Source organism: Musca domestica, unplaced genomic scaffold, assembly GCF_030504385.1.
Source record: "Musca domestica strain aabys unplaced genomic scaffold, Musca_domestica.polishedcontigs.V.1.1 13, whole genome shotgun sequence".
Taxonomy (NCBI): domain Eukaryota; kingdom Metazoa; phylum Arthropoda; class Insecta; order Diptera; family Muscidae; genus Musca; species Musca domestica.
In genome coordinates, this window is record NW_026712172.1 from 9480140 (window position 1) to 9495988 (window position 15849).

At 34.9% G+C, this 15849-nt stretch overlaps 1 protein-coding gene across 2 annotated transcripts in view; it reads right to left on the reverse strand.

Annotated features, from left to right (window-relative positions):
• The window catches only part of LOC101894899 (uncharacterized), a 37563-nt gene that overhangs the window by 17121 nt on the left and 4593 nt on the right, over nt 1-15849 (reverse strand). For both annotated transcript variants that reach the window (XM_011297907.3, XM_011297903.3), the window contains exons 2-3: nt 1735-2044; nt 83-149 (exon numbers count right to left, since the gene is read on the reverse strand). In XM_011297907.3, the coding sequence (XP_011296209.1) occupies nt 83-149; nt 1735-1910 (243 nt within the window). In that variant the 5' untranslated portion in view covers nt 1911-2044. The remainder of the gene's footprint in view (nt 1-82; nt 150-1734; nt 2045-15849) is intronic.

Sequence of the window (15849 nt, forward strand, 5' to 3'; positions counted from 1 at the left end):
TTGTGAGTTTAGTAGTTCTAATTTAAAAAAATGAGTGGTATTTTTTTTCTTTAAAAACAGGAAACAGTTATATAATACTTACCTTTTCAATTTTAGTATGTAATTTGATTAAAACACCTTCACACTTTAATAGAGTTTCCATTTTAAGCCTGAAAAGAGAGAGAGAGGGATAGATAATCATTCAAATCAATATTGTATAAATCATTGGCCACATAAAACATTAATTTCACCATCTTTACAGGGTGAGATGAATAAACTGCAACAAACTTCAGACTGCTGTCATTTCCAAGCCGTCCGACAACTGTTAAAACTCTTCCAGTGACAGCTCATTATATTGTTTACAAACGTACAAAAGCATTTTGGTGAAAATTTTCCAGAAAAAAAGTTATTCGTGATGGAATTTAAGCGTGACAGTTTGATTTTTTTATATTTGGCTGGAAAACCACAAGTGGCTATCGTTAGAGCACTCCAGCATTTGAATGTGAATAAATCTTTTACCGTGATACTGGTGGCGTAGCCCGACGTCAAGGAAGTGGACGGAAGAAAACAGCAACATCAGCAGAAATGGTTCGAAAAGTAAAGAAGCGACTTGATCGAAAAACGCGTAGCAGTAGCCGAAAAAATGGCTCGGCTAATATTGAAAAATAAGCTCGGGGTAAAGCCATTGAAATTCCAAAAAGTGCAAGAACTTATACCGCAACAGAAAGAAAATAGACTCAAAAGAGCTAAAGAGTTGCTTTGCTTGGCCGAAAGTGGTTTTCTCCGATGAGAAAACATTCTTTGTCCAGCAGTTTGTAAACAAACAAAATTATTGTGTTTACTTGCCAAAGAGGTCAGCTGGAAATGTGAACCTTCGGTTGGCCACCAGAACTCAAGCGCCGGCCATGATGATGGTGTGGGCCGCCATAACAGCCGATAGTCGCTCTCCGCTCGTATTAATCGACCGTGGCATCAGAATAAATGCTGAATATTATCGCAAAAATATTCTGCCGCAGACCTTGGACATTCCAACAGGACTCAGCAACATCGCCCTCAGCACGCGCCAACTAGAATGGTTACAAAATGAGATTCCTCGCTTCATTTCCAGCGCACAATGGCCACCAAAATCTTTGGATACCAATCCGTTGGACTATTGTGTCTGGAGTATTTTGGAAAGCAAGTTTGGCACTAAAAAATACCAAAAGTGTCGATCATCTCAAGCAAGTTCTTCGCCGGGAATTGGCCAAAATACCACAGAACAACATTCGGGGAACGTGTCATTGGCCGTTGGAACGGTTTTATTGGCCGTTTGAAGGCCATAATTCATGCCAAAGGTGGCCAGTTGGAACAAATCTAAACTTATTCTAAAATTTGATGCTATTTCCGACATTTTTTGATTTCTTTCAATAAAATTTAAAGAAAAAAATTATGGCGTTTGACTTTGTTGCAGTTTTTTTATCTCACGCTGTATATTTCCACACTTAATAATAAGTAAGGGGTGGTTAGGGCAAACACACATTTGTCCTTATAGGTGGTCCCATTAAGCTAACATGTTAGCTTATTATGGTGGCATATTTAAATGGCAAAACACCCTCTGTATAAGTTATGAGATAACATGAGTTATTATTGTTGTTTAACTTTTTTCCCTGGGGACTTTTAAATTTAAAAATGACCTAAATAGGACGTTGTGTGTATGCTGTTTCGGTTGGTTCAGACAACTATTTTAAGATTCATAATTGGCAATTGTTTACTTACTTTTTGGCCTTATTTGTAAGTAGTCCGTGTAGCATTTCCATTTTCTCCAATTGCGCTTTGCGCGGATTATCCTTACGTTGATCATTGTTAACTTTAAGCTTTTCAATGACCTTCTGTATGAAGGGTAGATATTTTTGCATTTCTTGAAATTTGGCCTCATATTGTGCATCAGTCATTTTGTTATTATTTTTGTTATATATTTGACTCAGAATAATGTAATATATAATCAATTAAACTTGGTGTCTTCGTGCTATCTAATTATATTTGTTTAGCATACATAGTTCTAGCTGCATAGTTCATCATTGAAAGTCTGAAATAAAATTAAGAAAAAAAAAATTAAAATAATTTATAAAAACAAAATAAAATATAGTATTAAATAAAATTCAATGGTTTTTAAAAGTCCACCTTGACTTGAAGATTTCTGGCAATCAAGTCAAGATATAAACAATGCAATTTGATCATGTACAGAAACTGATAAATAATTGGTATTTTGTGATACCCTCATGCATGGAATTCTGATATCAATAAGTACATAGCTCTCCATCTTATCTTACAATTTATGGGATAAAACGTGTAATAATATCTTAAATAAATAAAGCCTGTGTGAATAGCTCTAAAGGATACATGATATGGTTCACTTATTTTCTATATGTTTACATTAATCTCAGAATAGAAACAAGCATTTGTCCACAATACTCATTCAATTTATTACATTCTAAGATGGTTACAAACAATAACTTGTTTTTAGATCAGAAATATCCTATCTTTTCATGAGTAATTTACAGGGTGAGATGAAAAACTACAACCAACTTCAGACTGCTGTCATTTCTAAGCCACTCGTCCGACAGCTGTTAAATATATATATTGTTTACAAGCGTACAAAAGCATTTTGGTGAGAATTTTCCAGAAAAAATATTTGTGATGGAATTCAAGCGTGATAGTGTAATTTCTTTATATTTGGCTGGAAAACCACAGGTGGCTATCGTTAGAGCACTCCATCATTTAAATGTGAATAAATCTTTTGTGTCTCGTACCATCGCTTGTTACCGTGGTAGCGTAGCCCGACGTCAAGGAAGAAAACAGCAACATCAGCAGAAATAGTTCGAAAGGAACCCGCGTCGCAGTGACCGAAAAATGGCTCGTGAGCTAAACATATCACAATATTCCGTTCGGCAAATAATGACAAATGAGCTCGGGGTAAAGTCATTGAAATTCCAAATAGTGCAAGAACCTACACCACAACAGAAAGAAAATAGACACAAAAGAGCTAAAGAGTTGCTTCGCTTGGTCGAAAGTAGGGAACTGCATTTCAGTTCTCGCTCTCCGCTCGTATTAATTGACCGTGGGATCAGAATAAATGCCGAAAATATTCTGGAGGGTTTATTAAAGCCTTGGACACGCAAACATTTTGGCCGCAGACCTTGGACATTCCAATAGGACTCAGCTCGTGCCGCCCAAGAACGGTTCCTCGTTTCATATCCAGCACACAATGGCCACCAAAATCTCCGGATACCGCTCCGTTGGACTTTTTTGTCTGTAGTATTTTGGAAAGCAAATTTGACACTAAAAAATACCAAAGTGTCGATCACCTCAAGCAAGCGCTTCGCTGGCAGCGGGCAGCGTGTGACGGTTTCATTGGTCGTTTGAAGACCATAATTCGTGCCAAAGCTGACCAATTCGAACAAATGTAAACTTATTCTAAAATTTGATGCTATTTCCGACATTTTTGCTTTCATTCAATAGAATTGAAAAAAAAAATGTAAAAATTATGGCGTTTGACTTTGTTGCCGTTTATTTATCTCTCCCTGTAATGTGATAGGGAATTGCTGAAGAGATTTTTTATGAACGTAATGATATGCCACTATTTATGGTCCCATACTGGAACAATCAGCCAGGACCAATTTCACATTACTTCGTGGTAAAGTTCGCGAAACGATCACGCGACATTCAGGTTATTTCCATTCAATTGTGTTTATAGGTTGGATGCACACTTGTTTGGTTATATCATTTTTCTCTCAGTACTTTTTCTAACGACTTTGAGTACTGCGATCATATATCCTTACTTCCCGACATACGCTTAACCATATCCTCAGCGGACAACTGAGACGATGCGTTACAGGGTTTGTTCTTCCAGGGTTTGCACCAGAAAAGGTTTTCCGGATTGTCTTCAAAGGTTGCTTCCTCTTTTAAATGAAAACGATGCAGCTAACTACCAAATTTAATGGCTATTATTAATGGACTTGAGTTGAAAAGGAATTTAGTTCACCATGTTTTCTATTTATCCAACTTTACAATTGAGTTATTATCTGAAAGTCTACCTATCCTTTACACAGTTATTCCATATCATTAGCCATTGTGCAAATAGTATATCTCTAGCTTCTTGTTATACCCTGCACCATTCTATGGAGGGTATATTAACTTTGTCATTCCGTATGTAACTCCTCGAAATATTTATTACAGACCCTATAAAGTATATGTATTCTGGATCAACGTAAAATTAGAAGAACTAAGAAGACCTACCGATATGACGCTATTTTTCGAACGAATTGAGATAAAAGGCTAAAATTTTGCTTACATGCATAGTTTACCAGTAGGCAGGTTAAGTTCGTAAATGGCCATGTCGGTCCACGTTTTCGTAGAGCCCCGATAGAAAGGTATCTCCCCATATTCGGTATTTTCATGATTTTAGCGGAAGTATTTACCGAATTTTTTTTTAATTTCATATTTAAAGTTCATATTGAGTACTACAGCCCATGACAAAAATGTTTGTATACAGGTCCACGTCTTCCTATAGCCCCTATATAACGGTACCACCCGACATTCGATATTTTCATGATTATGTCGCTATTTACCGGAATTATTTCAAATTTCGAATTTGAAGTTCGTAATGGCTACTGCAGCCTATGACAAAAATTTTTGTATGCAGGCTCACGTCCTCGTATAGCCCTCATATGTACCTCTCTATACTCGTTATTTTTATGATTTGTAAGACATTATTCATCGGAATTGTAACAAATTTCGAATTTAAATGATGATTGATGATTTTCTTCACTAATATCTTCGGAACTAAAGATATCAACACATATGGTACCATTTTGGAAAGACCAGAGTATTGGCTATAATGTAGTATGTAGCTTTCAATGTTGCACAAGGGGTAGTCCGGAACCGATTGAAACCAACATATCATATGACCACTTGTTGGATAGGCATTTTTCGTTCGAGTTACTAGAACTACATTTTTGAGTTATGGGACCCGAAATGGTCTGATTGTGAGTGTGGAGAGAATTACGCTCAGTTAAGTCGCTCGGGGCTGCATTTGCCTTCATTGGTTAAAAGGAGATTTTGTCGCGAACCCGGTATTGGAGTCTGCCATAGGTTACCACATTGATTTGGTTGATCTTACAAGCACTGTATATATTTTTGTCTACTGACAAAGCTCGTTAATATTCAACGCGGAATGTTCATGTAAAGGAGGTTCGTGTTTATTTTATTCGACATCAGATCTTCAGTCACGTAAATGTTCTTCCATTCATTTATAGATTGGTGAGTATTCTAAACAATCCTGAATTGAGTTTGTTTAAGCTTTTAACAGATGTTCTGGTTAATTTCGCTGGAGATGTTCCCGGTTTAGAATACACCAATACATGCGAAAATGTTTTATTCATTTCTAAATGTTTTGAGGAGCACTATGTTTTCATTACCGGTAAGTTAAAACAAACTATCCGAATGATAAAACGCTGGCAATTTCCATTGTTACTTGACAATCATTCCTGCTTCAAACTATATTGGCAAATCAATAAATATTCTTAACATTTCTTTAAAACTTTTTCACAATTTAATTTCCAATCATTTTTTTTTTTTTTTTCAATTCAGCATTTTATGCTAATTTATTAATGACAACTTGCAATTTTTCTTTGACTTTTTACCATTTAAATATATTCAGAAACAATTGCGACTCTCACGTGCAGTGCATCCGGCAAAAATATAGAACATACTAAATACATACCAATGGAACAATTGATCTATGTACATAACAACGCTAGCAGACTCAAAAACTCGCCCTTTTCGCGAAACATTCACATACACGCTCATACAGAAGCAACATATTCTACCTGAACATTTCTTTCATTATGGACGAACGAAATTGTCTGTTTTCCAGCTTATTTATTTCTGCAGCTGTCTTAAGAAAAGAAGCATGTACTGCATTCACTTTCAGTTGTTTTTGTTTGCACAAATAATAACATAATAGGTACGAATATATACTTTTTATTCACCACATCCACTGGCTCACATTTTATTTATTTATTTGGCAGGCAAATAATAGTTTATTTCATGTTTATTTTTTCACTCAAATTTGAGCGTGTTATGCCAGGCAAAGTGCCGAATACAACCGAACTCTCTGACAGAGAATAAACAAATGTCAACGAAACAATGTTGCCGACAGTTTCATTTGATAAAAGCGCTAAAGTGACGTATGTAAAGAAGATTTTTTTCTGGATGTTAAGGTACAATATAATACATATTTGTTCGTTTACGATGAAGCCAGCCGATAATTGTACGCATGGTTGAATTATGGTTACCTCATTGTCAAATATATATATATATTCAAAAATCCTTTATATGTACACAAATCTGATATGGGAACGATTTTTCAATGAATTAATTGTAACATAGTACCATGGTACAATAAAAAGGTAAGGTAGAGCAACAGCTGATTACAATTTTTTTAAAGTGTGCCCGACTTCTGCAAATTTTGTGTATGTATTTATATAAAATAAGTAAAATAAAAACAAAATATTTTAAAATTAAGGATTTGAAGAAATTAAAATTGCGGGGCGCGAATTAAAGATAATAACCAGTTTTGCCATGGAATTTGAAAGATTGAACACGTAGGATCGTATTTTTGAGAGATCATCCGAGAATTTTATTTATCTTTCGCGCTATTTGCCTTAAATGGACAAAAGGTATGAGATAAATGATCAAAATATATGGAATTTCTGTAGTTGTACGAAGCTGTTCTACCTCCTTATTGTAGCATTGAAAAATTATACAATGTTATCTCATGCTAACATATGATCATGATATTATTATAGGTAGCAGCAAACCCATGGTAGAAGAATACAGGTAGTCGCATCGACACAGCTGCTGGGACAATAGACTGTAAAATCAATTTTGAACTTGAAAATTTTGAATGAAAAATGATTTAAATTCGTTAAAAATGTACCCCTTCCGGCAGATGTCACTGTGGTTGATCTTGGGCCAGTAAAATCAGGGTGGGAATACATAAAGCGCATATTTGACTGGCTTAAGTCATCGGCTGGCTTCTTCGTAGAGGAAAAAAGGAATTTTAGGTTGACTTAGTTCGGATATGGCCCTAGGCTCCTTTTTATTCATTTTTCTGCTATTTAAGTTTTTTATTTTTATATTTCATGATATAGTTGGGTAATGTCAATTGACATTGGTAATTTTCAATTGATAAAAATCGAATCATAAAAATATTCAATATTTTGTATTTTGAGAGAATTGAATGTTCTCTCGCAGCATGAACGACACATATGAGACAACTTTTTAGTCTATACCTTTAGTTGTCTATGGTAATACTAATTAAATCCATTTTTTTACATACCAAAGATATGCCCTTTTTATATAAAATTTCACTGCAGTTCAATGTGAACATTATTTTGCCTAATAATAAAAAAAAAAACGCTGTTATACTTTACACAACAAAAACAGCGACGGTGCGGAAACTTTTGTAGCGGTATTTTAATTTCATGTTTTCTAAAATTGCAAAATGTAGAATACTTTACTTATTCCAAAATTGAGCAATTTTGATATTAAAATAATTTATTGAAAATGAATTGTTTTGTTTGCATATTTGGACACATAACTCTGACACTTGTATTACGTACAATAACAATTTTTGTGGTTGTTGTTACCTTTGTTGTCCAACAACATTTGCTGTTACATGTATTATTATATTTCATTGACGACATCCAACTTTTCAAATAAAAAATTAAAATGTCCTCTTCGAAATGTACGTACAACTTGAGTTACGTCGGAAAAAATGCAATATTGTTTATGACTTGAAATTCCCGGATCCTATACTCGCGATAACAATGGGGATTGTAGAATAGAGAAAATTATCATTTTATTATTTTTACCGATAAAGTGATAAGAGAACATGATAAGTTATTTTTAGTGCATTTACATAAATAGACACATGCATGGCTCCATGGTACAATGAATACAAGGTAGGCCAACTTTGAAAAAATTGCAAGTATAGAGGTCTACCTGTTTGGCTTGTAATGTCAGAATTGCTATCAAAACAATAAAAAAAGCAAACAACTTGTTGCATTGATTTTGAATAAATAATTTAAAACCGCGAAAACTGAATAAAAGGTCAACATTTCTTTTCAAAATCATGTTCTATATATCTCTTATGGTTTATTTCGCGACAAAAACTGTAGACTTTGTCGATGCATACATTGCAATAAGCATTTTGAAAACAACCGAATTGGAATATTTTCTGAACAATTTTTTTATTATTGAAAAGAAGACACACACATAAGCAAATGAAGTTGACATATTAAGCCAGAAAAATAAAAAAATTGAAATCATATGGTAGTTCTGCCCTACCTTGAATTCATTGTACCATGCATGGCTCTATAGAAAGGTTACTCAACTTCAAAGAAACTAGAAAAATGCAACTCTGTGCTGGAGTCTTATAGTGTCAACTAGTCTTTTAAGTATGCAACAGTTGGCTTTGTTTATTTTTAATTTTTTTTAACAAAATTCTTATATTGGGAAAAACCCGCGAAAAAAAGAATGGGATTTCGGGATTATGCCATAAGATGGAATCTAAAATAGTAGGACAATACAGTTTTATCACAAAATTGTACAATTATTTACGAAAAAATTTCAAATTATTGTATTTTTTATTCAAAACAATACACACATACACAAAATGTGTATATGTTTTGACAGAATAAGGGCACCAAAAGAATTTAGGGAGTAGCTTTGTTCTACCTTCTGTAATTATGCCATGCATCCATTTATCTTCAATAGCGCATTTATACGCTATTACGAAGAAACCAGCCGATGACATAAGCCATTCAAAAAAGCCTTTTAAAAGTCGAGAACTTTAACTTCGAAGGGTATACGGCAATGCAACTCTGTGGCAATGTATTATTGTGTCAAATACACTTCAAAAGCATGCAACTTTTGGTTTTGTTTATTAAAGTCTAACAATTCTTATAACACACAAACAAGAAACGAAAAGTTGGGGTTTTCACAGAACTAAATTCAAGAACTGAGTTTTGTTTTTGAAAATGATGTATTTATCCACAATTAACGCCAAAAATATGATTTTTTTTGCAACAGAATTTATTTTACCTCCTGTTATTTTACTATTATTTCACATGTAACTTATGTTTACAGGGTGAGATGAAAAAACTGAAGTTGGTTCAGACTGCTGTCATTTCTAAGCCACTCGTCCTACAGATGTTAAAATTATTCTAGTGACAGCTCATTTACAAAAGCACTTTGGTGTGAATTTTCCAAAAAAAAGTTATTCGCGATGGAATTCAAGAGTGATTTATTTATATTTGGCTGGAAAACCACAAGTGACCATTGTTAGAGCACTCCAGCATTTAAATGTGTCTCGTACCATCACTCGTTACCGTGATACTAGTGGACGGAAGAAAATAGCAACATCAGCAGAAATGCAGCAGTTCGAAAAGTAAAGAAGCGATTTCATCGAAACTCGCGTCGCATTGGCCTAAAAATGGCTCGTGAGCTGAACATATCGCAATATCCCATTCGACAAATATTGAAAAATGAGCTCGGAAATTCCAAAAAGTGCAAGAACTTATACCGCAACCGAAAGAAAATATACTCAAAAGAGCTAAAGAGTTGTTTCGCTTGGCCGAATGTGGTGAACTCCCGAATTTGGTTTTCTCCGATGAGAAAACATTCCTTGTCCAGCAGTTTGTAACCAAAAAAAAAAAAAAAAAATGGTCGTGTTTACTTGCCAAAGAGGTCACAAAATGTGCACCTTCGGTTGGTCACTAGAATTTAAGCGCCAGCCATGGTGATGGTGTGGGCCGCCATAACAGCCGGTGGTCGCTCTACGCTCGTATTAATCGAGCGTGGCATCAGAATAAATGCCGAATATTATAGCGAAAATATTCTGGAGGGTGTATTAAAGCCTTGGGCACGCAATACCTTGGACCTTCCAACAGCACTCAGCACCATCGCACTCAGCACGCGCCACCCAAGAATGGTTAAACAATGAGGTTCCTCGCTTCATTTCCAGCGCACAATGGCCACCAAAATCTCCGGATACGAATCCGTTGAAATATTGTGTGTGGAGTATTTTGGAAAGCAAGATTGGCACTAAAAAATATCAAAGTGTCGATCACCTCAAGCCGGGAATGAACCAAAATACCGCAGAGTAACATTCGGGCATCCAATTCGTGCCAAAGGTGACCAATTCGAACAAATCTTAGCTTATTTGATGCTATTTCCGGCATTTTTTGTTTTCATTCAATAAAATTTGAATAAAAAATGTAAAAATTATGGCGTTTGACTTTGTTGCAATTTTTTATCTCACCCTGTAATTTTATCATGAGGGGCACCAAAAAAAAAAAAAAAAAAAAAAAATAAGAGGTAGCTTTATTCTACCTCCTGTTATAGTGGCATGATTTTAAGTAGCGATTAGCTATCCAGTTGGTTTGAAATTATATTTTCTCTTTTATCACTTCATTAAAAAATAAAACGGAATTTATCACCGTAGATATTTTTTACCCTGTCAGATTATCTTAATACTCTAAGCACTCGTATTTAAAAGTCGCATGGCAACCCCGGTAACATAATAACTTTTTTCTCTTTACTTTTGCGATCGTTTCCTTCTCGTATCTGATGAAATGTTCGGATGTGTTGCATTACAATGCACAATTAAGCATTTTTTACTTGGATAATTACAAGATACACGCTACCTTATATTTTATCTCCTATTTTTACATTTTTGTTTGTATAAGAGAATAAGGGTTGCACTAAAAAATAGCTGATATCTACGAGAATTTACAAAATATGAAATTTGCTTGTTTTATGACGTTTCAATGGCGAAACAGGTAAAATGGCGAACTGTCACATTTGCTTTGAGGGAATCACATTATCCAAAAGTATGGCGAGCAAGACTGACAAAAACTTTAATTAGTTGCTAACCATTAAATAAAACATAACTCTAGCCATGGCCTTTAGAGGGTCGTCCAGTAAGCCTATGTGACAACTTTGTTTGCTGTCAAAAGATAATTGTAAACAATTAAAAAAACATTAAGTTCGGCCGGGCCAAACTTTTAATACCCTCCACCTTAGGGTAAAGGAAACATTAGAACCCACAGTGTCCCACAAATACCAATTTTTAGACATATTCGTGAGAAAATGTCGCAAAATCATCAAAATATTGAATATCGAGAGGTACCGCCATATGGGGCTATACAAAAACGTGAACCTATACATACAATATTTCGGCAACGGAGCTTGAAACCATTAGGACACAAAAATATCAATTTTTAGACAAATCCGCGAAGAAATATGACAACAATCATCAAAATACGTAATATCTGGAGGTACCGTTATATGAGAGCTATACAAAAACGTGAACCTATACAATGTTTCACCACCGCAGCCAGAACCCATTTTGATCAACAAATACCAATTTTAAGACAAATCCGTGAAAAAATGTGGCAAAATGGACTTAGAATTTTATGCTGATTATGAATATATACTTTTTGGGGTCTACGACGAATATTTAGGGATGTTACAAACGGAATGACAAAGTTAATATACCCTTCTTGCAAAGATGGAGGTTATAAAAACTACTAAGTTTATTTCCAGATTTTTGTCAAACCTAGTCTTCTTGTCCTGCCTTATCTAGGCCTTGACCTTGTGACTTAATAATTAGAAATTAAATTTTGTACCATATTTTACTTATATATGTTTAAACTTAGTGAAATGGATATAAAAGCTTGTAAGTAATTATAATTTTGTAAAGTACATAACACAAAGCGCCTTTTGTAACGTTGTTTCCGTTGTTTCCTTATTGATAACACTAAACGCAAACGAGGCCCAAACCTTGATTCCGGCTGTTTTTGTATAAAAATCGTAAAATATGTATTAAATATAATTGAATGCCATAACAGAATGAACGAGCTAGCATTTTTTCATGTCACGCTTCATCTATAAAATAACAAACAAAGGGAAACTGCTTTATCGATTCAAACTTCTCGTATCGTATTGTCGTAACGATGACGTGTGATATGAAAGAACGACAATGATTCTAAATTCACTATATTTTGGTATCTCATCATTGTGTTAAAGACTAAAGGTGCAAGTACATAAAGAGCTTGAAGTTATGGCTAGGCATATATTGTGACATTTCATAAAGAGATTAGAGAGCCGCTCTAAAATCTTGCCGCCGTTTTCCATTATAATTTGACATTAATATGCCTAGCCATGACTTCAAGCTTTTTATGTGCTTGCACCTTAAGAGAGTTTTACATTAGAACTTAAGGTGAGAATACATAAAACGCATTTTTTACTGGCTTCTTCGGATAAGAACAAAGGAGCGTAGGCCCAAAATCGAACTAAGTCAACCTAAAACTCCTCTGTTCCTCTACGAAAAAACCAACCGATGACTTAAGTCAGTCTAAAAAGCTTATTACGTTCTCTCACCTATATTGTCAGGTTGAGGATCCATTTGACGTAAATGCAATGGAATTTAAACTTTGTTTGCTAATTCCGATAAACTGTAAACGCACTATATATTTCTACTCAATTGTCAATTGGAACAGAGCAAACATTAGCAGAACTTGGACACACTTGTATTCTATGTTTTTCAGCCGCCTTACGTAAATTGCTATGAAATGATTTCAAAATGATAGATAAGGGTAGAAATACATAATGCGCTTATCTGGCTGGCTTAAGTCATCGGCCGGCTTCTTTGGAAATGAACAAAGGAGCCTAGGGCCAAAATCGAACTATGTCAACCTAAAACTACTTTGTTCATCTACGAAGAAGCAAGCCGATGACTTAAGCCAGCCAAATATGCTCTTTATGTATTTGCAGCCTATGTTCCACATCATGGCAAAAATTAAAAAGGTCAAGTCATTTCAAACAAGCATTCCCATCTCTACACTTTCTGCAATTTATTTGTCAAATTTCACTGAATAAAAAACAGGTTCCCATCTCTGATTTCTGGGTATACAATAGATTTACAAATATAAATCTTCTTAATTTTGCAATGGTTCCACATATAAAAAAGGTTTTTGTGACAAGTAATGACTTTAATATCCTTGTCTCTTGTGGATTATGCTATGCTTAGAGTTACTAAATCGAGTGAAATTTCCACTGTCAATTCAATTGCGTATACGTCAAATGAAATCGACTCTCAAATAATGTTTACATTTGATGTATACGCATTGGAATTGACAGTTGAAATATAGTGCGGTTGGACACTGCAATCTTGCGTAGTAAAATATTTTTCGAATAAAAAATTAATGTTTGAAGATTATTGAACATGTAGAAATACATACAAATGCGGAGTCTATATTCTAAGAGAAATCATCACCGGGTTTTGATATTGGTACTGCGGTACACTACAAAGTCGCAATTGTTTCCGGAAATGCCCTGTTTACATTCTGAATCCTAACCTTAACAAAAACTTAAAATTGTATTTGTTCGTGATAATAATACATTGAATGATGCGTAGTTTTCCGCGTCAATGTTCACCAAGTGAATAAACACTTCTTAATCAACATCAATTGTCTCCACATTAGGGTTTCGCTATAACAATTTTGGGTATATTTGGCATTCTTTTTTGGATGTGCACGAATACGCATACAAAAACTAGGTGAACAGCATTTAATTAATCAACAGGAGATCACGCTGTCTTTTTATTTGTTTTAAATGCGATTTTAACATTCCAAAAAAAAAAAAAAAAAGAACCAAGCAAAACTAAATGTTGTTTTATTTTATCTCGATTTGTTCCTCTTTAAGATAAGAACACATAGAAAAAGTTAAGGTGAAAGTAGATAAAACCTTTTTTTTTTGACTGATTTAACTCATCGGCTTTTTTTTTGTAAAAGAACAAAGGAGCGCAGGTTCAAAATCGAACTAAGGCTGGAAATACATAAAGCGCATATATTGCTGGCTTAAGTCATCGGCTGGCTTCTTCGTAAATGAACAAAGGAGTTTTAGGTTGACCAAGTTCGATTTTGGCCCTAGGCTCCTTTGTTCATTTCCGAAGAAGCCAGCCGATGACTTAAGCCAGCCAAATAAGCGCTTTATGTATTCCCAGCTTAAGTCAAAAGGAGTTGGCTTAGTTACATTTTGGAACATACTTTATACTTGTTCACCCTACGCCCCTTTGTTCTTTTACGAAGACTCCAGCCGATAACTTAAGCCAGCAAATAACTTGTTCTATGTCTTTCCTCCTTTAGTATTTAACCTCCGACAGATGTCATCAAGGACAGTCATGGGGTTAAGTATTTACATTATTAAAGATATTGTGGGTTTACCTAGTGTGTTTATATACACCCATGGCGCAACGAGCTAAGTAGCAACGAAGGATGTATGAGAAATGCAACTCTGTACTGGAGACGTATAGTGTCAAATGGACATTTTAAGTATGCAACAATTAGTTGATATTGAATTGGTAAAAATACATTAAATAATGAATGGAACGTTAGGGTTATTCCACTCAATTAAGTCCAAGGTGGAAGGGAAATATACGGCCTCCCTAATTATTTTTCCTGTAAGAATTGTCCAGCGGCTTCTTTCCGAGAAGGTAGAGCTGCTATCAGACGATAATGGTTTTGCATATTTTCTGTCACTTTTATTATACACGTGTTCACGTGTGTATGTCAAAATTGCTATTTTACATATGACTCATAATTATACCCTCCACCATACTATGGAGGGTATATTAATTTTGTCATTCCCTTTGTAGCTCCTCGAAATACTTATTTCAGACCCAACAAAGTATATATATTCTTGATCAGCGAAAATTCTAAGACGATTTAGCCATGTCCGTCTGTCTGTCTGTTCGTCTGTCTGTTGTAATCACGCTATCTTTCGAACAAATTGAGATAGAAGGCTAAAATTTTGCACACATGTATATTTTGCCAGTAGGCAGGTTAAGTTCGTAAATGGCCCATGTAGGTCCAGGTTATCATATAGCCCCTCTATATAACGGTACCTCCCGATATTCGGTATTTTGATGATATTAGCGACATTATTTACCGGAAATGTTTCAAATTTGGTATTTAAAGTTCATAAAGTTCAAATTTCGCGTGTGAAGTTCGTAATGGATACTTCAGCCCATGCCAGAAAATTGTCTGTGCAGGTCCACGTCTTCGTATAGCCCCCATATAACGATTCCCCCTATATTCGGTATTTTGATGATTTTAGCTACATTATGAACAGATTTTTCTTCAAGTTTCACATTTAAATATTGTAATAACTTATGACAAAAGTTGCCTATGCAGGTCCAAGTAGTCGTATAGGCAAAATTGTAAACGGATTTTATTTTTTGATTGAAAATTGCCAAATTCGTACCAAATGGTGGAGGGTATTAAGTTCGGCCCGGCCGAACTTACAGCTTTTTTACTTAAGGTGGAAATGCATAAAGCGCTTATTTGGCTGGCTTCTTCGGAAATTAACAAAGGAGCCAAGGGCCAAAATCGAACTAAGTCAACCTAAAACTCCTTTGTCCCTCTACGAACATGGTATTATTATTACAGGTAACAGCAAGTCCCAGCTGATTTGACTCTATAGTAATACTAGTGTCAAACTCGATATGACGCTTTTTTGATATAAAATTTCACTGCAGGGCAATGTGAACATATTTTTTTTCTAATAATAGAAAAAACTGCCGTTGTACATATCAAAATGCCAAAGTCGATGGTTCGTTATGTCTAGGCGAAGACTTCAAGTTGTTTGTCATGATCCAAATATAAGGTCCCCCTTCCAGCTCAGCTGATTACCAGACGATCTGTCAATTAAATTTGAATTCGCTGCAACAAAAACAAACTTCAAAACGATGGTAGAAGAATA